This window comes from Onychomys torridus, chromosome 6 (assembly GCF_903995425.1).
Source record: "Onychomys torridus chromosome 6, mOncTor1.1, whole genome shotgun sequence".
In the NCBI taxonomy this organism is placed as follows: Eukaryota; Metazoa; Chordata; class Mammalia; order Rodentia; family Cricetidae; genus Onychomys; species Onychomys torridus.
The window spans coordinates 106,953,000-106,980,415 of record NC_050448.1 but is presented as its reverse complement, the minus strand read 5'-3'; the positions used below and the strand labels follow the sequence as shown (position 1 = coordinate 106,980,415).

The following is a 27,416-nucleotide window of genomic DNA, read 5'->3' as shown; positions in this document are numbered from 1 at the left end:
TGATGCCCAAGGCTGTCCTCTGACTTCTACATGTACACCAGTAGATGTGTGTACCTGCACTCATACCCACACCCAGTTATATAGACACAGACCACATACACACTCACACACACACAGAGAAAAGGAGAGACAGAGACAGAGACAGAAACAGAGAGAGGGGAGGAGACAGAGAGAGAAAGAGAGAGAGAGAGAGAGAGAGAGAGAGAGAGAGAGAGAGAGATTGAGATTTAAGTTTAATTATTTTAAATCCAAATGTCTTTTTTTGGTGGGGAGGTGTTGACACAGCATCTCACTATGTAGCTCTGGCTGTCCTGAAATTCACCCTGTATACCACACTGGCCCCAAACTCAGAGACCCACCTCCTCTGCCTCTCCAGTGCTAGGATCGATGGCCCACTTCACCCAGCTTGAGTCTAAATTTCTTAACCTAGGTTTTCCACCAAGCATCTCCCTCTTTTAAATTGTCATGTACTTGTGAAAGCGCTGTGGACTGCAGTCAGGGTGTCACTCATGGCACCCAGGTGCTCGGTTACTGAGTCACATCCCAGCCAGCACCTGAGTTCATCAAGTCTATAGAAGTGCTCCTCCCAGACATCCAGATCCAAGAGTTGCACTAATCCCAAGTCAGAGTTCACAAGTCCACCCCTGGGTCTGTAGCTTCTGCTGAAGCTGCTGGGAAATATGGGATTTCCCAAGTATCTGGGGCCTAACCCAGAGTCAAACCCCATGCCCTCCCTGGGTCCTTTAGCGTCTGTGAGCTGCTAGGAACTGGGCCTTGGCTATTTTTACACATTAGTTTTGTTGTTGTTGTTTTTTAACTTTTAATCGGCTCTGTTACATGATTTTTAGTCAATGGTATAGGATCTTAGCTGCATCTGCCTCTGTGAAGAAGCTATTTTTCAATTACCAAGAAGAGTAGAAAATCACTATCTGGCAGGAAGCTTTCTGTTTAAAAAATTTAAAAAAAAAATTAAAAAATACACACTGGTATCCTCTCCCAAATGGGCGGTCAATCACCTGCACAGGAAAATGCCCCCCAAAAAGCCATCTGTTAGAGAAATTGTATAAAACCTATACCTAAGCACACTCTGGTCTGGGCACCGCCCTTGAGAGTGCTTTACAGTATTCTGCAAGCAACTCCGCCTGCCCTCCACCCCACACTTCATGTGTCTGCTCTGGATTCATTTCATGGCGACCAAAAAGACTAAAGCGGGGGGGGGGGGGGGGGGGGGGATTATGTAAGATCCTGGTAATAGTTACACTAACAACACAAAGCTACAACCCAGGCGGTGGTGGCGCATGCCTGTAATCCCAGCACTCGGGAGGCAGAGGCAGGTGGATCTCTGTGAGTTCGAGGCCAGCCTGGTCTACCGAGCGAGATCCAGGAAAGGAGCAAAGCTACACAGAGAAACCCTGTCTCAAAAAACCAAAAGAGAGAGAGAGAAAGAGAAATACTATTGCTAATAAACACAAAGCATCTTGAGCACCACTGAAAAAGACAGCTCCCGGGACCCAAACAGATGGGCTTGTGCATAGCAAAGACTGTGTAGCAAGAAAGGAAGAGGTAAGCATCCAAACACTACTTCAATCGTCAGAACAGGATCTGAAGGTAAAACAAAAGGGACCTCCATGTTCTATGCAACTGTGCCTCAGTTTCTTTTCCTATCACTGTCACAAAAGACTCTGACCACTGTGACTTAAGGGGGAAGGGCTTATTGTGGCTTCTAACTCAAGGTACAGTCCGTCATGGAAAAGATGTCAGGCAGCAGGAGCTTGAAGCAGGTACTCACACTGCATCCACACACAGTGTGCCCAATGGTCTATGTCAATCTGACACGAGCCATCGGAGAGGAGGGCACCTCAGTTAAGAAAATGCCTCCAGGGGGCTTGGTCCTGCCTCAACTAAATGTACCAAGCTTTGCTGACTCCCCATGGGAGCCCTTCCTTAACCCTTTGGAGGAGGGGATGGGGGTCCGGGGGGAGGCAGAGGCTGGAGGGCAGCAGGAGGAGGGATGAGAGGGGGATCTGTAGTTGGTATATAAAATGAATTGAAAAATTCTTAAATTAAAAAAAAAGAAAGAGGGACTGGGGATTTAGCTCAGTTGTAGAGCGCTTGCCTAGCAAGCACAAGGCCCTGGGTTCAGTCCTCAGCTCTGGATAGATAAATAAATAGATTAGATAGATAGATAGATAGATAGATAACAATCAAAAAACAACTTAATGAAGGCAGGGTTTATTAAAAGAAAGGAAGGAAGGAAGGAAGGAAGGAAGGAAGGAAGGAAGGAAGGAAGGAAGGAAGGAAGGGAGAAAGAGAGAAAGAGAGAAAGAAAAGAAAATGTCTCCAGAAGATCAGGCTGTAAGCAAGCCTGTAGGGCATTTTTTAAAAATGATTGATATGGAGGGTTCAGCCCATGGTCGGCAGGGCCATCCTTGGGCTGGTGGTTATAGGTTCTGTAAGAAAGCAGACTGAGCATGGGGAAGAAGCCAGTAAGAAACATCCCTCCATGGTCTCTTGCATCAGCTTCTACCTCCAGGTTCCTGCTGACAAGGATCACCATGGGAGAAGACTCCAGAGACATCACAGAAGAGCCTGGCCTGGCACAGGGACACCTAACCAGATATATGTATTGTTTTATACAAAAGTTATTATTTTAATAACAGAAAACTGATGATAACAGAGGAACACTGACATACAGGTTTAAGAGTCAGAGCTTCAAAAACTATCATACTAGATAGGCTCACCAGTGAAAGTACACAAAAAGAGAGAAATCCACAAACACCTTGAAGGAGGCAGAGTCATTGTTTCCAAAGCCAACAATCAGACCATGTCTTGTAGATGGTAAAGGGGGCGTTTTCTAGATGGTAAGGGAGCATCTTCTAGATGGTAAGGGAGCATCTTCTAGATGGTAAGGGGGCATCTTCTTGATAGTAAGGGGGCATCTTCTAGATGGTAAGGGGGTGTCCTCTAGATGGTAATGGGCATCTTCTAGATAGTAAGGGGGTGTCCTCTAGATGGCAAGGTGTCTTCTAGATGGTAAGGGGGCATCTTCTAGATGGTAAGGGAATGTCTTCTAGATGGTAAGAGGGGCACCTTTTATGGCCAAGGGCTCTCTCTCTGGCAGTACACAAGTTAAAGTATACTCTACTATTAAAAACAGCAGAGACCAAAGGCACAAAGCTACACAGTGAAACTCTGTCTCAAAAAAACAAACAAACAAACAAAAAGTCACTATTTGCCAGGCAGTGGTGGCACACACCTGTAATCCCAGCACTCGGGAGGCAGAGGCAGGTGGATGTCTGTGAGTTCAAGGCCAGCCTGGCCTCCAAAGCAAGTTCCAGGACAGCCTCCAAAGCTACAGAGAAACCCTGCCTCAAAAAAACAAAAAAACAAACAAAAAAAAAAAGCAAAAACCCCACAAAACAGCAGAGACCTGTTAAGATGCGATGATGCCAGAGCAGGCACATTTACCCCTCCATCGCTTCACTTACTCCGCCCCATGGGCTCTCTTCACTCATGTCCTCTTCTTTTATTGAGTATGTTGTTTCCACACTCCAAATAATTTTGCATTTGTCCAGAATACAAATATTTACACTTTAAAAGAGAGAAGAGAAAAGACAAGACAAAAGATTCCCTAATAGTTGTTAACATCTGTAGTGGGACTGAAATCCGACATCTCAGTCTCTCTGAGTCACTTCTAAAGCTAACACAGCTTCCTTGACTTCCTGAATGTAAACAGATGACTCTATCATAATTCCTATCAGTAATTATCTTGCCAGAAATCTTCAGGGAATTTTCCTTCCTAAGCCTTGTCTTACACTAGTATTCAATCAAAGCAAAAGCTACAAAATCATTAATTACATAAAAGCTGGTATTGAGTAATGTCCATTAATCAAACATGGACAAGTTCATATGTGCATAATTAATAACTGTTTTCTCGCTACATCAAAGACGATCGCCTTTCCACAAAATTTTAATCAATTTCCAACATATTCCCATCAACTTAATTATATTTGAACACAAATACAGAAAATTAAAAAAACTAAGGCATTTTTAAAGCTTCCCAAGTTACAACTTATTAAGATTTGGTAACTCAAAAAAATAAAATAAAATAAAATTCCAAGGAAATGAGCCACTCATGTGACTAACATAGAATTCATCTCTGGAAAATCTTATGAGAAATGATGTAATTATTTAGCTTTTAAATGATTAAAAGAGAGACTTAAAGCAGCACTACGCAGATTTAGCCAAACATCAAAGTTATCAAGGGTCTTAGAAGCACATTAATCAACTACATACAGATGGATGTAGGGTCCCTGTGTGTGATGAAAGCAGCTGGCCACACAGAGGGACCACAGGGACAGAACACATCAGCCCAGGAGCTGGAAGGGAATACATACGGTGCTTTTTTATTTTGCTTGGTCTTCTTCATGTACATACATCTGTGTGTACGTGTGTCAGGGGCACTAGTGTGTATGCAGCTGCAGGTGCAGATACATGAGGATGTGCACATGGCCAGAGAGGCCAGAGATCAAGCTCAGATGTCATTCCTTAGGAGCTATCCACCTTGCTTATTGAGATGAGCACTCTTGCTGGCCTGGGACTGATTGAAGAAAAGGCTGAGCTGGTCAGGGAATGCAAGGGGTCCGTCTCCCTGAGGCTGAGGTTACAAGTACATGCCACCGTGCCAGGCTCTTTTTTCACGATTTATTTTTAATTATGGATGTGAATGTGTATCTGTGTGTGGGGATGTGCTTGGAATGCAGGTGCCTACGGGAGCCCGAAGTGTCAGATATCCCCTGAAGCTGGAGCTATCACAATGTTATGAGGCCCCTGCTGTAAGTGAAGAGAACCGCAGTGGAGTCCTCTACAAGAGCAGTACCTGTCCTTAAAATGCTGAGCCATCCATGAGCCTCACCACACCAGGCTTTGCACATGGTGCTGGGGATCAACGTCCAGTCCTGTGTCTGCACAGCAAGCGTGTTACCCATGGAACTAACTACAGGCCCCTGCTCAGTTTTCTTAACACCACAACACAGAAACTCTAAAGTAAGAGACTACAGACTGGCAGAAAGGCTCTGCTTCTCTCTCCTTGCTCGCCCTTGCCTCTGGGTAACTCACTAAACAAAGTCCTCCACCGTTCTCAGAATATGAAGGCTGAGAATACTGTACTCAAACTAAACAAATTGCACTCGCAGTAAGAAGCAAAAAGGACCATACCCCAGCATCTGCCTCTGACACCATGTGGCTTACAGGTCTGTAGGAAGGCCCTTGTCCTTCAGGAGCTTGAGACAGGGGCCTTCCAAAGAACTGCTGACAGGCAGGTCTCCACACAGACTAAGTCGGGCTCTGTGACTGCTGGTCTACATAAAGTTAACCACAAAAGGCTGAGACTGTACCCAGACTGCTTGCCCCTTCCTTTGCCCTTTCTACTCAGATTCCAATCACCTTTTGAGGTGAAACCGTTTATCATAATTGATAACATTCTTCTTTTAAAAGGCTTTAAGCCATCTCCTTGGAGCTGTACTTTGGGATGGGACAACTCATACATACATGTATGTGCATATGCAAATATGTATGTGCATACACCGGCATCTTTAAGGTTAAAGAACAAGCCCACGTGGTTAGGAACATAATTCTGTAACAAGGGTAAAACAGGCTGTTGGCTGCAAATTCTTCTGAGGGGCTCAGAGCATCCTGGATTTGCATCACATTTGAGGCCTTCAGCGAACAGGTGAGAAAAGCTTCCCATCTTGACTTCCACACGCAGCCACCCGCAGCCATTAGGAGACCTGTTCTTCCCTGTGCATACCGTGACAACCATTTTGCCTACAGGCTATTTTAGGCTTTCTTGACTTTCAGCTACAGTTCACCACTCACTGAAGGTGCTCTGTCTCTAGAATGCTATGTCAGCACGTGTGAAACCAAGATGTCTTTCATTCTCCAGTGGTAATGACAGCTTTTAATCCAGATGATTTTTACTTAACTCAAAGAAATTCAAAGCTTTACATCCCTTTAACTCGTTTCTTAATTACATTTATTCCTTTGTGTGTCTGTATGTGAATGCACTCATGTCATGGCACACATGTGGAGATCAGAAGACAACTTGAAGGAATCTATTCTCTTTTTCCATTATGTGGATCCCAGGGATTGAACTCAGATCTGCAGACTTGGTGGCAAGCAACTTTTCCTGTTGAGCTGTTTCATAGCCCACTTTATTTGCTTATTGTTTATTTTTAATTTTTTGAGATGGGGTTTCATGTAGCCCAGGCTAGTTTCTAATTCTCTATGCAGCAAGGATGACCCTAAACCACAGATCTTCCTGCCTCTACCTTCCAAGTGCTGGCATTTTAAGTGTTTGCTGAATAGCCAGAACCTGGAAACAACCTAGATGCCCTTCAACTGAAGAATGGATAAAGAAAACATGGTACATATACACAATGGAGTACTACTCAGCAGGGAAAGACAATGACATCATGAGGTTTGCAGGCAAATGGATCTAGAAAAAAAATCATCCTGGGTGAGGTAACCCAGACTCAGAAAGACAAACATGGTATGTACTCACTCATAAGTGGATACTAGATGTAAAGCAAAGGATAACCAGACAGCAACTCACAACTCCAGGGAGGCTACCTAGTAAAGAGGATCCTAAGAAAGACACAGGGATCACCCAATGACAGAGAAATGGATGAGATCTACATGAGCAAACTGGACATGAGGGGGTTAATGGAGGGCAAGAGGGGGAGCTTGACGGAGCGGGAGGTCCCAGCTGGATCAGGAACAGAGAGGGAGAACAAGGAAAGAGATACCATGATAAATGAAGACCCCATGGGAATAGGAAGAAGCAGAGTGCAAGAGAGACCCCCAGAAATCCACAAAGATACTTCCACAATAGACTACTGGCAATGGTCGAGAGAAAGCCTGAACTGACCTACTCTGGTGATTGTATGGCTAAACACCCTAACTGTTGTGGCAGAACTCTCATCCAATGACTGGTGGAAATGGATGCAGAGATCCACAGCCAGGCCCCAGGTGGAGCTCCAGGAATCCAATCAACGAGAAAGAGGAGGGATTGTATAAGCGAGAATTATTGAGACCATGATTAGAAAAAGCATAGGGACAAATAGCCAAACTAGTGGAGACACATGAATTATGAACCAATAGCTAAGGAGCCCCCATGAAACTGGACCAGTCCCTCTGGATAGGTGAGACAGTTGACTGGCTTGAACTGTTTGGGAGGCACCCAAGCAGTGGGACTGGGACCTGTCCTTGGTGCATGAGCTGGCTTTTTGGAACCTAGTGACTATGCTGTGACATTTTGTTCAGCCTTGGTGTAGGGAGAAGGGGACTGGACCTGCCTCAGCTGAATCTACCAGGCTGAGCTGAGTCCCCAGGGGAGACCTTGCCTTGGAGGAGGTGGGAATGGGGGGGGTGAATTGGGGAGGGAGGACTGGGGATGGGAGGAGGGAGGACAGGGGAATCCGTGGCTGATATATGAAATTGAATTAATTATAAAATAAAATAATAATTAAAAAAAAAGAAACAAGAGTGTGTTGTTTTAATTTTTCAGAAGACTTTTTTTCCTTTCCTGTCCCCTCTATGACAAAATGGGTTACAGTAAATGAGGGTCCTGGGTCAGGCTCCACATTATTCCTAAACATGAGCCAATTTTAAAACTCAACGGAAGGAGGCACTAATGCTCAGACTGGATGTGTGTAAGCCAGCGTCAGTTTTCAGTTAGTGCTGTCAGTAGAACTGAAACTGATAAAACATAAATTAAAAATGATTATATTCTACGCAGATTATCTGTTTGACCTGCTGAACATGAATTGTAACTTCTACTAAAAAGCAGATAAACTAAGAGTTGGTCAACAAAACAACTCATATGTATACATTATATACAAAAATCAGCCAGTGATGCATGTCTTTAATCCCAGCACTCAGAAGGCAGAGGCAAATGGATCTCTGAGTTCGAGGCCAGCCTGGTCTACACAGTGAGCACCAGGCCAGCTGTGGCTGCATAGTGAGACCCTATCTTAAGAAACCAAGTTGGTGTTGCAGATCATGGGGAGCACTAGAATGAAGGAAGTGCCTTATCCCCAGCCATCATTCCAAGATGAGGAAATACGGGCAGAAAAGACTTGGAATTCAGGTCATACAGCAAAGACAGGACTAGACCCTGTAACCCAGCTTCACACTGCCTCTGTGAACTTACACAGACATCATCCACAGACAGAAATTAATTACAATTCTGTCCAGAAGTGATACATACTTAAATTACCATGTATGTACATATGTATGTACGTACATATATAAATATGGGCAATACCAGAACTGAACCAAAGCCTTGTGTGTGCTAGAAACTATATCCCCAGCCCACTCTACTTTTTATTCTGAGATAGGCTCTCCCTACCTTGCCCAGGCTATTCTTGAACAACCAGGTCCAGTACTCCAATCATTTATTCTGAAAGTTGATAGCAGTCATACAGACATATGAATATTAACACTGCCCCTAAGGACCACACAACAAAATCCCCCAAACTACCAACTCTGAAACTAGATGTGTGTGCTTGTGGGGAGGGGAATTGTGGTTGCTTGTTTGTTTGCTTGGCCTGGAACTCACTATATAGACTGAGTTGGCCTCAAACCATAGAGATCTACCTGCCTCTGCCTCCCAAGAGCTTAAATTAAAAGAGTACACTACCACATCCAACTCAGATCCATTTTACTTTCACTTCTAACTGTAGATAATGAGTTCTCTTCACTTGACTTTTCCTAAGATGAAGCCAACAAAGCCTCCCATCAGAAATTATCAAGAGCATATGATATGCTGAATCCCCCGTTGGCTGTAGCAGTGTGAAACTTACTGCTCAGAGTCATAGTAATCCATCCGCTTCTTTTTCTTGTTGTAAGCTGCAACTCGAAAGGGAACTATTTCCAAGGTGATGAGGCCGGGGGCCATCGTCAGCACTTTGGCACCATGGGTTGGCTCATAGAGGTCCTTCCCTGTCTCTGGATGAGGCATGCCAGCAGGGTCTCGTCCAACAATATAAAAATTGGCTCCTGCTACCATGCGTGCTCTGCAGTGCCACTGGACCTGGAAAAGAGGTCTACATCTTAGATAACTGCACTCTGACGACTGAGAAACAGCAAATGGAAGATAAATGCATTTGTGTTTAACTCTTTCCCACTGAGCTGCACCTTCTTTTATGTCTCATTTCATCACTACCTAATAGTAGGAAGTCCCAACACATTTAATGTACCTTCTTGGGAAGCTAGAATTAGAAGCAGGGCCCCAAACCAAGATCATAAAGGGCATGAATATACAGGTGCAAATCTTCATGGATTATTTGCTTATGAGGTATATGGAGGTGCATATATCCATATGTAAGATTTTTTTTTTCTTTTTTTTTTTCCAGAGCTGAGGACCGAACCCAGGGCCTTAGCTAAATCCCCAGCCCCACACAATAAGATGTCAGGGTGAGGGTTGACCTTTGAACATAAGTAAGGCTATGAGGGTCTTCCAAAGGGATCGATAGGGCAGATATTGTACTGACTGTTCCAGCTACTGGTGTGAAACATGACCTAATTAAGGAAATTCATAGGAATCCATAGAGCAGTGTGTTTTGCCTGCTCCTTTTTTACATGCCTCTGCTCACTTACATAGACTTTGTTTCTAACACAGAATCACTGAAAAACTGGAGAATAACCTTCCTGACAGAGGGAAGTCCCCACATCCAACAATGCATTACACTCCTCCCGTCTCCAAGAAAAAAAACCTAAATGGTAATCCTCATTACAACTTCATATGCTCAGGATATGGCTGTTAGCTGTACATTCTCAAACCCATCTTATTTTTGACACTTCACATAACAGATCTTAGAAAGCATTAATTATTCTTTAGGAAATAGATTTAGTATTCAACAAGGCAAACATTTTCAATTTGCCAGCTAATTATTCATATAGATAATAAAACTGCACATTCACAACACCAGTTTAAGCGTTAGAAAGTAAATTCTTCCCCACACAGCTCGCACTCAGTTCCTAGGATGGAATTTCGGAATTGAGCCATAAAATCTTTATAGACTGGAAAACAAGGAACATCCTGTTGATAACCACACAGCCTTAACAGCTGCTCATTGTTCTGAAATGCATTTGTGCTAAGGAAACAAATCTGGTACCAATACCTTCTAAGTAACCCAGAGAACGATTAAAGAAGAATCACTGTTTGTATTTTATTATGACAATTTGGCAAATATGTGTTACTGGCAGACTTGTTCCTGATGTCACTGGAAAAACTACAAAAAATGAGGTGGGTTTTATTATTATTATTATTGTTATTGTAAGAAAAGTCTTCACTTAAAGTGAGGCACTACAGAGAAAGGAACAGATGGAGCCAGGCATGGTGGCACACTCTTAAAAATCCCAGCCCTTGGAAGACAGAGGAAGGAGGACTGTACAACCTGGGCTACACAGTGAGTCACAGGGTAGCCTGGGCTACACAGCAATACCCTATATCTCACAAAGTAGGAGGAAAGGGGAAGAGGAGAGCAAGAAGAATGAATAGTTTTTCATAAGCCACTTCAATCATGCCCGATCATAAACACTGAAATATTTAACTACTTAAAATATTAAAACAGTTGCTAGAACTTTTAGTTTATTCATCAAAGGATGAGAAGTTAGGAACTACTGTTGAGCTCTAGCTCATACAGCTCATTGGTAGAATGGGAATAAAATCTGTATCTCACAGAGCATCAATCCAGTGTGTGGGTCGTACACAGGTACTCAAAGACCATTACCCCCACCTTCTTCATATTATTAGCATTATATAGTTAGACACCAAGGGCCTTCCAAATTAGGCCCCAGACGTGTGTTCTGACATGAAGTCTATGAATGGCAAGTCATCCCAGGCGCTCTGCCATACTCCAAGTTCTAGGACTTTTACACAAATTTACGAAGCACCCTGATGAGATACAGACAGCGTCTTTATGTGGAATCAGGACAGGGACAGTGAGAACCTGAAGCAAAGTAATTACTCTCTTTCAGCCAGGCAACAATACATACTTTTGCATAATAGTAACAGCCAGAGAGCGAAGCAAATTTTACTGTTACCCTATTTACTCCTCACAAAACCAGTAACAAAAACACAGGCAGGGCCAGGTATGGTGGCACACGCCTTTAATCCCAGCACTGTGGAGGCAAAGGCAAACTCTGTGAGTTCAAGGCTGGCCTGGATGACAAAGCACCATTGGAGTCTCAAGCCAAGCCAATGATACATAGTGAGACCCTGTCTAAAAACAAAACAAATAAAACCCACAGGAAGATATTACTCATAATAAGAGGATGCTATCGGGCTGGAGAGATGGCTCAGAGGTTAAGAGGATGATACCCCTAGAAAAAGAAAGAATAAAGATTGTACAGAGAAAGTGTAAAATATCACTCTGGACTATGATGAGCAGGTATGGAAGCTATTCAACAGGGATTCCACCTCTAAGGAACATCTGCCAGACCCATTCTATGAATGTACTTAAAGTCTGCCTTCAAAACATACACATTTGCAGTGTTCAAGTGCTGTAGTGTTAGATGACGTCAGAGACTAGAACTACAAGGCATGGCTCTAGGACGGGATTGCTGACGGGCAAGCTCCATCTCCATTACTTACTACCGACCTCGAGCAACTGCTTAGCCTCTACCACAGGTTTCACCTTGAATTGTGATAATGACAGTGCCTGCCCTCTTAGTGTTGTTGTAAGGACTAAGTTAACGTATGTAAGTCACTTGCAATGAATACTGTCTGGAAAATACAGTGAGAGCTCAATAAAACTGAGTTGCCAGAGGCCTGAGAGATGGCTCAGTGGTTAAGAGCACTGGCTGCTCTTCTACATGACCCAGGTTCTATTCCCAGCACCCACATGATAACTTACAATCCCAGGGAACTCTAGTTCCAGGGCATCTGACACCTTCTTCTGGCCTCTGTGAACACCAGTCGCACATGTGGTACTCACACACAGGTGCAGGCAAAACATCCATACACATTAAACAAAATTTTAACGGGTTATGGCGTTTTATTTCTTAATCACTACCTAGAACAACACTAATTTATAATCAATTTCTATTCCCTTTTCAGTGAGACTGATCCAATAAGAAGATTCTGGTTAAGAAATGGTAGTATTAAACAGCATGTGGCGAAAGAGTCAGCATCAGAAGGCCAAAGTGGGTAACACACAAGACAATCCAGAACTGATGAGGAAACACAACGCTGTGCAGTGTGACTGGCATATCTTCATTAGAAAGACTGGAAACCTCTCCTAATACTAAGTAGAAGCACATCCACATCCAGCCACTCTACTCAGCAATAACCAATAGGCATATTCACATTTGGAGGTACTAAAATCCACATCAGCACACTGTTCACAGCAAAAATCGGACCACAGCCCAAATGGCCTCAACAGTGATGCGTGAAGCCCACAGGAGGACACATACTGGGAATGAGTGGTCTGTCACTGACTGGTGTAGCAGCCTTCCTTGGATGGCCAGTTCCCAAATCATGACACAGAGACTTATTATTAATTATGAATGCTCGCCTTAGCTTAGGCTTGTTTCTAGCTAGCTTTTTTTCCTAACTTAAATTAACCTATTTCTATTCATCTATATGCTGCCCCGAGGCTCATTTATCTCATCTATGTACTGTCCACCCTGCTTTCCTGCTTCCTCCATGTCTGGCTGGCTGGCCAACCCCTCTCCACCAGCCCTGCCTATCCCTCCTCTGCCTAGCTATTGGCCATTCAGCTTTTTACTAAACCAATCAGGTACCTTAGGCAGGAAAGGTGAAACAGCAACACATCTTTACATAAACAAATGCAGCATAAACAAATGCAACACATCTTTACATAGTTAAACAAATATTCTATGCCCACAACACTGTGGTGAGTTAAGTGTAAAGTGAGAGAAGCCAGGCATAAGAGATCACGACGTCAGATTCTCGTTAGGCAGGTGTCACACCAGGCTGGCCTGAACACTGTGGCAGCCCAGGTTACTTCAGAAAGATAACAAAAGCATCTGCTTCTGGGAGTATAGCCAGCAGGCACCCACAGCTTTCCACTCTCTCCAGAAACAGACCCCTTTGCAGAAAGCAGCAGATCCAAAGTAGGCACCTTCCTTGGCATCCAATGTCTAGTCAATACAGCTATGATGCCTATTGCTATGCGACTCAGGGCATCTCTGAAGGATCTCCCAGAATCCTACAGGGCACACAAGTTCAGACTCCATCTCCATCATTTACTACTATGTGATTCTGAGCAAGCTATGTAACCTTTCTACATGGGTTACCCTCACCTAAAGATGATTGGTAGCACCTCCCTCTTGTGGTGGCTCAAGGGTTGAGTTAGTCAATATACATAATGCCTGAGACTGAACTGCAGCCCAGCTTCTCCTTGTGCCCTCTCCAGCTCCCTTCCTTCTCCTCTTCCAAGTGTGATGGCAAGGACTCTCGTGAACCTCCTGACCCCCAGCCTCGTTCTCCATCTGCTACCCAGTGCTCACATCTTCAACCACAAGGGAACTGGATCCTCGCTGTAAGTGAGGACAGTGACTACTGTGGTAAGGACAAGTGTGGATCAGAAAGAGCAGGAACAAGAGCTTCTGAATGTCCATTCTGGAAAATTAGCTTCCCTGAACATCAATAAAACATGTCCTTTCTTCCTATGTATAGTTCACTATGGCATTGAAATAAGACAAATTAGAAAATACACACCACTGACTATGAGAATACTTAAATCCCAGTGTACATCCTATGAAAAGCACTCGGACGCATAAACACAGCTCAGAGGAGTCTAACGGATTACAAAGGAGCTGGTGGTAAGCCAGTGCAGACTCATGCTGCAGTCCTCAGGACACTCCCGCATCATTATTATGGTCACTGGACTTGTTCAGTGGGGAGTGACAAGAGCCAATCAGAGGCCGGGGGAAGTCCTGCCAGAGCCAGTTCAGGACCAGAAGCAGGAAAGCCACACTTCCCTTCTTCCTCCTTCTCCCTCAAAGAAGGCCATTAAGTCCTGCTGACCTTCCCTAAAGCAGGCCATAAGGCTCTCTATATATGCAGGAAAGAAATGTCCCTTTCTCTAAAGAGAAGGGGACAGAGAAGCAAGTGAACAACAGGCCTTTCTAAGCCCCCAGATTTATCACTAGCCAATCACACTCCCTTTCTTCCACTCATCCTGCACAGGTGCCCACCCATCATCAGATTCAGGCATACAAAACACACCCTCATTGGATCTTTATTTCTAAAGGCTCTTGTGTCATGGAAGACTTGAATTCAATAAATACGTATGCTGTCCTTCTGCTAACCCCTTTGTAGGCGATGTCTCAGCTGTGAACCCACGGTGGGTGAAGGGATGGATACACCACCAGCTACACAACTGTGCTTTGCAAAGAGGAAGACTGCTAAAGTGAGATGCCTGCCCTCAGCTATCTTCACTGTTCTTTCCATGTCTGTCTGTGTTGTATGTGCATATGATGGGGGTAGGGGCTGTGAAGCCAGAGAAGGATGCTGTGAATGGTCTGCTCTATCACTGTGCCCTATGCTTTATGACGAGGTCTCTTACTGAATCTAGAGCTAGGCATCTAGCAGGCTACAGCAATCCTCCTGTCTCCGCCCTCTACCATGTCTAGGTTGCTAGCCCATTTTTTAAAACAGATGCTGGGATCCAAACTCACATCTTCAAGCCATCTCTCCAGCCACTGCTTTCCCTTTTGAATCTTCCTTCAGCAGCACATCTGATCTAAAGCTGGGCACAGTGTCGGAGGCTGGGAACCCCAGTCCTCTGGAAGGAAGGGCAGGGACACCAGGAGCTCAAGGCCAGCCTCAGCTACATACTGTGTTTAAGGTCAGCCTGGGATACTTGAGACTTTGCCCCCAACCCCTTTCCAACACGAACGATTTTTTTGTTTATTATCACAGGCTATTTCATTACAAATCCGCCCACTCTCATTTTTTAAAAACATTTTTAGTTAACTGACTGAATAAAATTTCACAGCAACCCCACTTTCAGACAGAGCATAAGAGTCACAAAGAAAACAAGACAGGTCCCAAAGAAGGAGGCTCATTTTCCGAGCTGGAATTTAATAAGGTCACTGTTCATAAATCTATTCCTGCCTTTCATGGTTATGGTTTCTATTGCTGTGATAAATACCATGCACCTTGGGAAGGTAAGGATTTACAGCTCACATAATCTGTAGACCATCATCCAGAGAAGTCGGGGCAAGAACTCAAGGCAGGAACCTGGAGACAGGAGCTGATGCAGACAGAGATCATGCAGGATTTTGGTTTACTGAGGCTTGCTCATCCTGCTTTCTTATAATACAGGTCCATCAGCCCATTGTGAGCCAGACCCTCCCACATCAATCATAACTCAAGAAAATGTCCCACAGGTTTGCCCACTAGCCAATCTAGTAGGGGCATTTTCTTATTCAAGTTTCCCTCTTCCCAAATGACTATAGCTTGTGTCAAGTTGACAAAAAAGAGTAGCCAGCACACTGCCCTAACATCATTTGGGTCAATCTCACATTAAACAACATCTGAGAGAAACTCAGATCAAATAACTTGCTTAAAACGATGAGGTTAATATCATCAGTACTGTTGGACCATGGTCTAGAAACAAAGTGGTGTGAGGAGAATTCTGAGTGCTCGTGAGAACACTCCAAGGAAACAAGAGTGAGCCTTGTGACCGCAGTTTCTTCGAAACATGGAACTGTTCTTGGAGTGTGTTTTTCTGCTCCTCCCAGGTGTAGCGGATAAGAGTGAGTTGACTTCAGATGACTCATTATTGCTTGCTGTAATTATTCAATTAAATGTTTAAACTATCATTTACATGCCTCTATGGAAAAACATGTTTTTGCCACACGTGGCTTGTCCTTGTGAGAACTTTACTCAGGTGGCTTTTCCTAACCCTCAGAGTATAAACTGTCTGGGGCTCCGAATAAAGTTGGCTACTGCATGAGACTTTAGTCCTCATTTATTGGCTCCATTCTCCCAGGTTCCACAGCCTCTAGAGCAATGGTGAATACCAGCTGGAGGAGCCACTGAACCAATGTGAAATGCGAGAACTAGATAGAAGTAATGGAAGCATGTGGTGAACACCAGGGGCCACTGCTGGCTGCCTCTAACCAACACCTTACTCCATCAGAAAGAGGAGCAACATGGGGTGTTTACCTCACACAACGTTTCATATATCAGTGGACAGGGACCCAAAAGAAGAGCCAGTCACATCTTCATCTTTTAACCAGCTGTTTTGTTAGCTTTTCTTGAACAAAGAGGTAACAGAATTCAACCCTATAACCTCTCCAATAAAGATTCATAGGCTCCATCCCAAATAGTCAAATGTCTTGGATTCTCTTTTAAAATGTTGGAAGGAGTCTGTATTACTAAATTACTTAGATCTTTTAAGAAATGAGTTGGACTCTCGGATGAATCTAAGTGTGTTCATCTTCCTCTATGGAAGGGATGAAATGGTGGAGTAATAATGTGCATTCCATTTTTATCTTGAAAACACAAGAAGCTGGCTGGGAATTTCCCACTCACCACTTCTGAGGTTACTCAACTGATTTATTAACTCACTCAGCAAATATATTCTGAAAGCCTTTTCTGCTCGACCTTGAAACTGAAACCTAATTCTCATCACCTTTACATAAGGATATAAAAAGATCTCAAGCATTCTATTTGACCACAGGCAGAATTCCAAAACCCTGCCCTCATATCAGGAAGCAATTTTACTTCCTGATTCAATCATGTTCTAGTCTTTCACAAAAGAACTGATGAAGACCGTCTGGGGACAGGACAGAAGGCTCAGAAGTTAAGATCCAGCACTGCTCTTCCAGAAGATTAGACCCAAGTCTGGTTTGTGGTGCCCATGTTGGGTAGCTGACTACTGCCTATAATCCCAGCTCCTGGAGATGCAATGCCACCGACCTCCTCCACAGACACCTGTACTCAAGTGCACACACATAACCTCACACAGACACACACAGATACAGAGTTAAAAATAAACTTTTTTAAAAAATTAATGTCTTGCTGGACACTTCCCTAAAACACTGAATGCATTTCACACTCAGATGGGCCAGGGACGAAACAATCAATCAAAGTTATTCTAATGCACATGTACTGGAAGCTTTGTATCTAGTTGGAACTACTGGGAGACGGTGAGACTCTAAGAGAAGGGACTAAAGGTAAGTCATAGGGTCCTATCCTGGACACAAACAGTGGACACCTGCCCTTCCTCTTTCCTTCACTGTCGGCCACGGTGCAAACACTCCATTCGGCCATTCACTCCCACCGTGATGTGCCATTTTACCACAAGCCCAAAAGCAACACCAACCAGTTACGTAATGAAGCACTCACATCATGAGCCAGATAAACCTTGTCTCTTTATAAGCTGATCAGCTCAGGTATTTGTTACAGTGAAAACAGCTGGCTGATACACTAGAAAAAGCAAAAGGCACACTGCATCTGTCCTCCGCTCTGGGACTCCATGGAAAGAACAAAATCTGTGTTCTGTGTCTGGACCATGGCTGCTGGATACGAAACAACTATGTGCTGCTATACTGTTCTAGCTTCTTCACAGTTTGGACAAGAACTACAAAGAGAGCCAAAGAAACCTCCCCAACCTTCCCAACAATTGGATGCCCACAGGGTGCAGCAGCTAGAGGACACTCCCAAGGGCAGGAGAGTACTCAGCTGTGCTGAATGTTTGGAACACACCCAGCCATCGGGGACCGGTCCGCAGGTCAGTTGGTGATGCCACAGTGTTCACAAGAGTGCCTTTAGCACTGCACTGCTATCCTAAGAGCAGCCTACCTCGGTTGGCCCAGCATACATCATAGGAGAGGGAAAGATGGCCACCACTGTTGTTTCGGGGTTCAGGACACCCTCCTCCAGCACTGCAGCATGCTGCTTCATACGCCACATCAAAGGGACGTCATCATCCTTTGTCCAGCCACCGAGAGGATGGAGGAGCAGGACAGGGCGCCGGTAGCCTCTCTCCAGCAGCTGCCTGTGGGTGTCCTGCATCAACAGAGCATGTCCGTTGTGCACTGGGTTGCGCAACTGAAATGCAAAGACAGCATCTGAAAAGAGAATTTCCAGAGTTAGGACTTCCCAGCATCACCCTGCATGGGACAAACCATTCTTTCCCAGCTGGTGGTGACATGTAGACGTAACCGTCTTGTTAAATAAGAAACATAGATCCAATTGCAGAGTTAAAAGCCGCGAGGTCAGAGCTGAAAACCTTACCCTTCACTGCTTCTGCTGTCTTTCCTCTCCGCAAAAGAGCTACTTCTGTCTGTTTTTTCTTTTTATAGACTTTCTGTTCTGCTTTCTCATTGGTTGTAAACCCAGCCACATGACCTCCTCATCACTGCCTGTCTGTGCAGACCTCCAGGTCTTCTATGGTTGGTATTGAGATTAAAGGTGTGTGTCTGCCATGCTGGCTGTATCCTTGAACACACAGAGAAACTCCAGGCTTTAGAAGAGCTGGTAGAAGAACAGATAAATGCTCAGCACATTGAAGAATCTACTAGCCCTTGGAATTCTCCTGTATTTGTTATTAAAAAGAAATCTGGTAAATAGAGAATGGTAACAGACCTTAGAGCAATTAACAAAGTAATTCAGCCAATGGGCTCTCTGCAATCTGGAATTCCTTTGCCTACTCTGTTACCTAAAGGATGGCCTCTCATAGTTATTGAAATGTTGTAGATAGCCTGAGTTTGGAAGGTAGATATTGACACCAAAACCCACAGAAATTGAGAAAGCAAGTAAGAGTTATTTTAGATATCATTGTCAGGGAAGCTGTCTTGCAAAAGTGTAAACACTGGGGTTGAGTTCTAAGTATAGGAAGAATGTACCGGGCAGAGGGAATGGCACATGCAAAGATCCACACAGGAAGAAGTTTAACATGTTCCTTGAGTGTGTTAAACTGTTTGGCCAGTGGGAAGCCATTGAATGTGTTGACAAGAGAGGCAAGCGGATCTTTGTGAGTTTGAGGCCAGCCTGGTCTACAGAGCGAGATCAAGGACAGGCAGGTTACAAATCAGAAGCAGTGAAGGATAAGGTTTTCAGCTCTCAGCTCTTGCTCTGACCTCGTGGCTTTTAACTCTGCAATTGGATCTGTGTTTCTTATTTAACAAGATGGTTACGTCTACAGTGACAAGTATCAAACACGCAAGCTCAGAGCCATGGACTGGTGACACCCACTGCGACCAGTCAGTGTTAGCAGTCCTTGTTCACCTGAGAAGTGTGACACGGGAGCCACAGGCATAGCAGTTACTCCCGTGTGCGGTGATGTTTTATTTGTGCTCTAACAAGCCACAAGTTAACCACAGAGGTCTGGAGGTCTGTACAGACAGACGGGAAGTGATAGAGCTGGGTGGAGAGAGGAGCTCACTCTCTTACTGCAGAGAATTTCATAGGGGTAAGAACTAGTGGCTTGCTGCTCTGCCTCTCTGATCTTTCCACTTTTACCCCAATATCTGGCTCTGGGTTTTTTATTAATAAGACTGTTTAGCAATTCGTGTTACACCTGTGTGCAACTGTCAGGCTTTCTTTCCAGTCCTGAGAGTCAGGAACTCACAGCAAATACAAATTCGTGGTCAGTGTGTCAGTGACACTCCTCAGTCAAATCCTCCAAAGACCCAAAGACTCGAGCAGGTAAGCACACTCAGGTCATTCCCAGGGCTTTATCAAGAAGAGACGTGGTGTGAAGAGAGTTACGGCTTCACTTGTCATTTGCTGCCCACATTCACGCCGATGACTCTGATTGAGAACAAAGCCACGATGTTGTCATCTGAGGTCTGGACTGCGATGCAGCAGCAACAGTATCTCTCATGAGGACCGTGGCTAGAATTCAAATGGTGAAAGCTACAAGGCCAACTGAACTGATGAGCCATTGTGTGCTTACAATCCTGGTTTCATTCCTCTGTGCCTGCACCAGCAGACCTCTGCCAGAAGCCAGTTACTTGGGATATAGAATAATTTCACAGAACAGAAGAACCATCTGGCACAGGAGCTCTGTGTTTAAGTGTTCTCTGAACACCTGCCACATCACCCTACCATGATGACTTGACTCAGAGACTCTCTTAGAATTTGTTTACTTTTATTTATTTTTACTTTTACTAAAAGTAATAAATGATTCACTCTTATTATTCTGATTTATGTACGTTCATGTGTGTCTGTGGGGGGGATGCATGTGAATGCAGATGTTCTCAGAGACCAGAGGTGCTGGCTCTCCTCAGAGCGGAAGTTACAGGCAGTTGTGAACTCCCTGACATGGGCACTGGGAACCGAACGCAAGTCATTTTCAAGGGCAGTACAACTCTCTTCAGAACCACCTCTCCAATCCCTCCTTTCACAGTGGACATCATCTTCAATCTGCTGTCAATTCTGACCCCTCTGAAGTACAGAAGTACAGAAAACTTACAAATGACTAGCATCTGGGTGTTTCTGTTTTATCATGTCCCTTAGTATTCAGTATTTAGAATATTACCATTATCTTTAGGCATTCTCAAATTACCTTTCAAACACCAACAGGGCTTTTTCTAGCCAGAAAATTTACGTGATGTGACATTAGATACAAAGCACAGAACAGTCTTGACGGAAGTATATGAGCACATAGCACTGTCTGGCTTTCACAGGGAGGAGGCACACAGGCCAATCACTGCTTTAACCTTGTGGAATCAGGACATACATACAGACATAGGAGATCCTCAACATCTCAGTGACAATAAAATAGAACTCGAGGAAACTAAAGACACCTACCCTGGATTCTGCACCGGAAGGGACAGGAAGTCAGACAAAGAACTGCTGGCATTATCTATCACAGTAATAAAGGAACCCACCCCACCCCCCCCGGGGAGGGGGGGTTAACTGGAGAGATGGCTCTGTGGTTAAAAAGCAAAGAACCAGGGTGCAATTCCCAGCATCCACAAGGCAGCTCACAACCACACTTAACTCCAGTTCTAGGGGATCCAGGCCTTCCCCTAGGCTCCACAGGCACCACCAGGCACACACCTGGTACTCTTGCATACATGCAGCAAAATACACACACACAGAAAATAAAATGACCAATCACTTTTAAGGACCCCATTAGGAAGGACAACCGCATGACTGGGAAGGCAATGCAGCCCCAGGAGTACTGCATCAGTGGTACCCTCCTGAGAGGAACATGATGCAGGCCGGCAAAAGACTGTCCCCACTTCTAGGAGCCATGAGGGCTTTGGTCTGAAGACGAAGACAATGGACAAACAACAACAGCAGGATGTTAATAACTGTGGAATCTGGGTTAAATATATAAAGACATTTTAGCCTTGGAAATAGTTCTGTAACTTTTTTATTAGTTTAAAATTAAAAAGCAAAGTAGAAAACTAAGACAGGAGAGAAGTCAACCCATCACGATCTGTGGAGCTTACTATGTTTCAAATGAACTAAAAAATTAGTCCCTTCTCTTTTCCTTCTTTTAATGAAAACACTACAAGTGTGGACACTAAACATTTGAGTTTTCAGGCTGCTGTTTCTCGGGGTGAAACAGCGATACCATGGTTACGCTTCAGAAGCCTTTCCTGTTAAAGAGATACACACGGGAACAGTTAGGAGAAATGACATGAGAACTGAGACTTGACTCAGAACGAGTGAGAGCATCCAGAGAGGGCAAGTGTGGCCCAGACGAAAGGAGGATGACCCATCAGGCAGTGTTGAAACTGGGTCAGAAGCACGGGGAGTCATTACACTGTTATCTCCGCATATGTTTTAAATTCCCCATGACAACATGTTTGAAAAGAGAAGACACATGCGGGGATCCGAAGCAGAACTGCTTTTAAATTCAGCTATAAAACCCTCACTTCTGCGAAGTGTACTCTAAGGCTGCTGGTCATACATGAAAGCAAATTTGACCCCTAAGAAGCCCTTGAAGCATTCAGGGCTTTGCAAGCCACAGGGCTCTGCTGAAACCACTCAACACAAATGCCACAGTGCAAGAGCATCCAGGGGCAGCACCTGGACCTATCAGCCTGGCTATCTAGTAAGACACTGTAACTGCCAGATGGAGCATCCTACAAATAAGTCAGGAAGAAGTAAAATAAAATTCCAACCAAGAGGAAAGTGTCCCTGCTTTCCAGAGGGGATGGGAACTTAAAATCACGTATTTTGTCAAAGATAGAGGACACATACAGATGGATGTAAAACCTGGCACAGGACAATCACATTATATTCTGAGTGTTCCTTAGAAAGGATGTTGGTACCAAATAAGGGCTGTGACTGGACAAAGACATGGCCTGAGATATTCTGTAGAGAATTAGCCCAGTGAGGCTACACAGGTTTGACACAGGACAGTACAGGAAGTGGGATAGACAGTAAAGATAAAAATGCCGTAACACATTTCCACATAAACCAGAACTCTGCCAACTGTTCCACTTTCTCTCCTCCCTTAATCTATGTGGCCCCAGGGCCAACTCACCTGAGAGACTATATATACCCTGCATACTGTGATGAGGTCACAAGCGCCAAGGGTCCCAGGCTGGACTCTGTAGTACCGGCTTGCAATTTCTGTTAACTGATCAAAACTTGATCCCAAGCTCAGATCACCTCTCCAGATCTGCCTCTTAGGGACCCAGTATCATCCAAGATTCAAGTTCTGCCGCCTCGTCCCCCATCTCTAGTCTTCTCCCTAGCTTTGGAGCGCAGTACCCAATCCTGAGTCCAGAACGCTCCTTCCTCCCATGCGTGTGCTCAGACCCCCATCATGTCAGCAGAGCCTGTGCTGACTGCTCTCCCTCACAATCTGACAGTGCAGCAGGCGAAGGTCTGAACAGATGAAAACTCCAGTTCAGACAAGCTCTCCCCAAGGCAACAGTGGGGCTCCTGGGCCCACGGGAGTCTGCAATTTATTCAGAGAAGGAAAGAGCCAATGTTTGGTAAAAGAAATCCAGTTCTTTCCAGTCCAGAGGGAAGGATTAGAACTCTGTTTGTAGAGGAGGGTGGCGACAGCGTGGAGAGGATATGATGGAGGAAAGAGCATGGCTTCATTTCTTCACCTCCACGTGGGACTCTTGGACCGCATTCACCAGCCAACCAGTTGCTTCCTGCTCTGCCACACAGTGAACATGAACCTCTTGCCAAATCCCAAAGGCACCCCTACTTTCTGTCTCTACGTGAGCATCTACCCAATGTCTTCCCAGCCTACAGGTCAGCTAAGCAGGGCACTGGCCTCCTAAACACCTGCCTCTTTACCTAACTCCTCTTTAAAAGAAAAAGCATGAACCACAAGCACGAACCACTGCAGAGAACTTGAGGGGAAATTGTCCGTAAACAGACTATTTCAGTATCGCTGTCTTTGGTTTTAACACTTGAGTTTGTTGCCTAGTCTCCTAATTAGTATTTTGTGTGTGCACATATTTTACACAACCATAATCAAACGAAGGTGAAATTTCAGGCTCTGCTGGGCTATCTGGGTTTAGTCACCTGTTTCTCCCTGTAAACCTGGAGCAGCAGGGTTCACTGCTGGGCTCTGGGAAGCTCTTTGGACATGCTCATTCAAGAACGACCCGATCACCCCCACCATCATCTGTATCGATTACTATGGGATGTCTCAGCCATATCTCCATGGCCTGGCCTCCCAACTCGGCCTCTCTGTACTTATCACATTCTATCTTCCCACTTTAGGTCTTACTGTCTCCACCCAAATCCCACTCAGTCTATTGCTCATCACTTTCCCACCCTCCTATGAAAACCTGTCTGTGTAAGGGGACCGCTCAGTGCGGCAAGCTCTCCTTCCATGCACTGGACTCTTCTCCACCAGGCCAAGAGGCAACATGGTGAGAAGCAAGTGGAGTTGGAGCCCTTTCCTTCCAGCAAGTAAAAGGGAAACAAGCGTGTAGAAGGTCCTTTCAAAATGGGTTTCACTACTTGGGAAGTAAAGGCCAGCTGTCAGCATTTCCTGATGGTGGAAAACCAGCAACAACTCCCTGGAGGTGTGTAGGACAGGTCATGTAATGACCCATCCAATGGCACAGGCAGCAAGAACTGCCAGGACCTAGTGCAAAGAGCTAGATGGACCAGGCTCTGCAAGCGGAGTGACCAAAGACAATGGGAGGAGGGAGGGAGGGAGGAAGGGAGGGAGGGAGGAAGGACGGAAGGAAGGAAGGAAGGACGGACGGACAGACTGGGTGAATAAATGAGGTAATGAGCAAGAAAGTGTTCCCAAATATCAGCCATTCTTCCTCAGATTTCTCAGGACGATGCTTTACGCCCAGCTCCCACTGGGACCCAGAGATATAGCCTCTGCTTGTTCTTCTCTTTCCGGTAAGTGTCCCACCCACAGAAGTAACTAAGTAATCCCTTCCCCCCCCCCCCCCCCCAAAAAGGCTGCTAACTGCCACTTTAACCATCCCCACACTCAAAGAATGGGCAGTGCCTGTTTTCCCTAAACCAGTGTGGCAGCCCAACAAGACAGGAGTCCACAGCAGCCGGGTCATGCCGGAGTCGGGGCTCCTGAAGAGGGTCTTCACGGAAAGACTGAACGAGCATCCCTCTGCCATTGGAACCCTCATAAATTACTAGTCTTTTCTGACTTACACTGGGCAAGCAGAAAACTAGGGAGGAATCAATAAAACAGTACTGGGGTGCCTGGGTAAATGCACACATATTAATCAGCATTTTTCACAAGCTGGTACTCTCACGGCCCAAAGCATTGGGACAACAAACCGCCATTCTCAAGATGTTGGCAAGGTAGCTCGCTCATTGGCTGCTCTCCACACCTGCCCCTGCCTGTCTGGCCAGGGTACACAGGGTCCCTCCAGGGCTTACTGGGGACAGGTACCGAGCTCCTGAGTCAAGGATGGAAGGCTCCAGCAGGCAACCAGAGGATACAGGGAGAAATATCTGGAGAAGCTTTGCCAACCTCCACACCATGCCCACAGCACCCCCTCCCTGGACCTCCGCACAGGGCCACCTTACAGCCAAGGCCAGAGCACCATGCCCATAGTAACTCCTCACAGAACTTTGATCTTTACACCTCCCCACAGAGCACCCCACACAGCATCTCACAGTGTCTCCCCACAGCACCACCATCTTACAGCACTGCCCCCTACCTGGCATCAGAACACAAATCCCTGTTGGGCACAGGGCTCCCATCTGGAATCCCAGTGCTCAGGAGGCTGAGGCAGAAGAATACCATTTCAAAGCCAGCCTAGCTATAGAGTGAGACCATCTCAGAAAACAGGAAGGAGGGAGGGAGGGAGGATGGACAAGGCATTGCTTCCTGCCCCTACCTGATGTTGCCAGTTCGACCCCCAGCACTACTGTGGGTCCCACAACTGCACCCATCCCTTCTTCCATACTCACTTGGTTAACTTTAGACTCCATCCAAGGGAGCTTCTGCCTGCAGCTAGAACCTGCCACACAGGGATTCCCTCAGCTGGTTTCTGGTCGCAGCATCTCTAGCTCACTGCTTTTGCCATAAGAAAACACACTAACTCCACTGGCTCACCAACCTCCTCTGTGGCCCCCAACTTTGCCTAGAATGTCCTAACCTCTCCACTCATTCTTTTAAATGGTCTGTAATTCAACAATGCAACAAAAGCCCTCACAGACGGACTCAGTACTGTACAGCACCTTGCTAGTCTAAAAGAAAGGATGTGAATTTTTCCCTCAGTAAGCAGCAGGGCACCAACAGTCTGTGTAGAGTAAGTACGAGCTGGCTCAGTGAACCTTTCTTTCTCTCTACCCTATCAGTCAATCACCTGGATACCAAGACCCTCCACTAGTCAATGGCTCACCTTCTACTTAGCAATGCAGGCAACAGGGACATCTCAGCCCTTCCAGTTACAGACGGGACTCCAACAGCTGAGCTGTTACATCCATGTTCCCACGACAAGAATCTATATCAGGTAAACACTCAGATGAGGTGGAGAGAAGCAACAGAGGCATGAACACACACCAGAGACAAGAATGGGTGACTGTTCCTGCTGTCTCTCTCTTGAACACATCAGTAGACCGGTTGTCACTGGCCTCCTAATGAGTAGACAAGGACTACAAAGTAAACTCCCTGGGTCTGTTGCTTATTTGCCTTGGTCTAAAATGGAAAAGTAAACAAAACAACACCACAAACCTTTGTTGTCTGATGCAAGGCTAATAACTGGCTCGCAGCTACTTTAAACAAAGTCACAATCACTCATTATGCAACAAGCTCCCTAAATGACTTAAAATGTTTGGCTCACAAAGAGCACAAAACAGATGGAATAGTAAAGTCTCTAATTATGAACAATAATTCCATGATAAGATGTCTCAACAGAGTCAATAACTGACTAACATCGATTCAAGATATAAATTCAGATTTTGGCAAAAACAAACTAAGGTGGTCTCAACAAGTCCTAAATGTGTTTCTGTTCACCACCAGAGGGAGGGAGGGAGGGAGGGAGGGAGGGAGGGAATGAACTATCTATTATTGCTGATTATAAATAAAAGACCCAACCAGAAGTGTCTTCAAGAATTTAAATAGGTAGTATCTCTTTAAACACGACATCTGGAGATGAATGAGGGAGACTCAAGACAGAACACGTTTGGGATCCTCATGAACACAGAATGGCTGCAAGAGCTCCAAATACTCATCCTCGCTTACAGAGCCCAGAGCGGGCACACGGACAGGCAAAAGGTTTCTTTCTACATTGGTATACAGTTTCTTGTCAAGAAGGACTTTTTTTTTCCTGGAAGTTGTGTCTCTCTCCTTTACAGGACAATGGACAGAAGCAACCTTCACGGGGTCCCTAAATCTCATACTGATAAGAGAATCACATGCCACTACTGCCTGATGCAATCATTACTCACTTGTCAAACGAGCCAGAGTGTGTTTGAAAGCAGATGAAGCTGTACTCAGCCTGCCATTGTATGCAGCGCTCAGAAATCACTGGATGTTAAACCCAGGGTGATGGGTATTCTTGTTTGTCAACCTGGTTACATCTAGAATTAACTAAAACCCCCATGGACTGAACAACTACTGGATTCTTGGACCTTCCATTGTCAGACTAGCTGGACTACAATCCATAAGCCATTCTAAATGAATCCCCTTTAGATAGGTAGGTAGGTAGGCAGGTAGGTAGGCAGGCAGGCAGACAGACAGACAGATAGATAAACAGACAGACAGACAGATGATAGATTCATTCTGAGTTCGATTTCTCTAGAGAACCCTGATTAATACACCAAGTATCTGCTTCAAATTCACAGAGAAGTTCAGAAGACAAAGAGGGGTCCTACCCTGCAATTAAAGGAGCCAAGCAGGAAATGTGAATGAACAATGAGTGAGGCAGGCTGAGCAGAAGCCACTGAGCACTGCAGTGTGTGGCCCAGCAGAAGCCTCTATGTCTACACTACCTATGGCCAC

The 27,416-nt window shown here is 45.1% G+C and overlaps 1 protein-coding gene across 1 annotated transcript in view; it reads right to left on the bottom strand.

Annotated features, from left to right (window-relative positions):
* Papss1 (3'-phosphoadenosine 5'-phosphosulfate synthase 1) overlaps positions 1 to 27,416 on the bottom strand; it is a 77,979-nt gene that overhangs the window by 6,946 nt on the left and 43,617 nt on the right. The window contains exons 10-11 of the mRNA XM_036189713.1: positions 17,849 to 18,117; positions 8,865 to 9,094 (exon numbers count right to left, since the gene is read on the bottom strand). Of these exons, the coding sequence (XP_036045606.1) occupies positions 8,865 to 9,094; positions 17,849 to 18,117 (499 nt within the window). The remainder of the gene's footprint in view (positions 1 to 8,864; positions 9,095 to 17,848; positions 18,118 to 27,416) is intronic.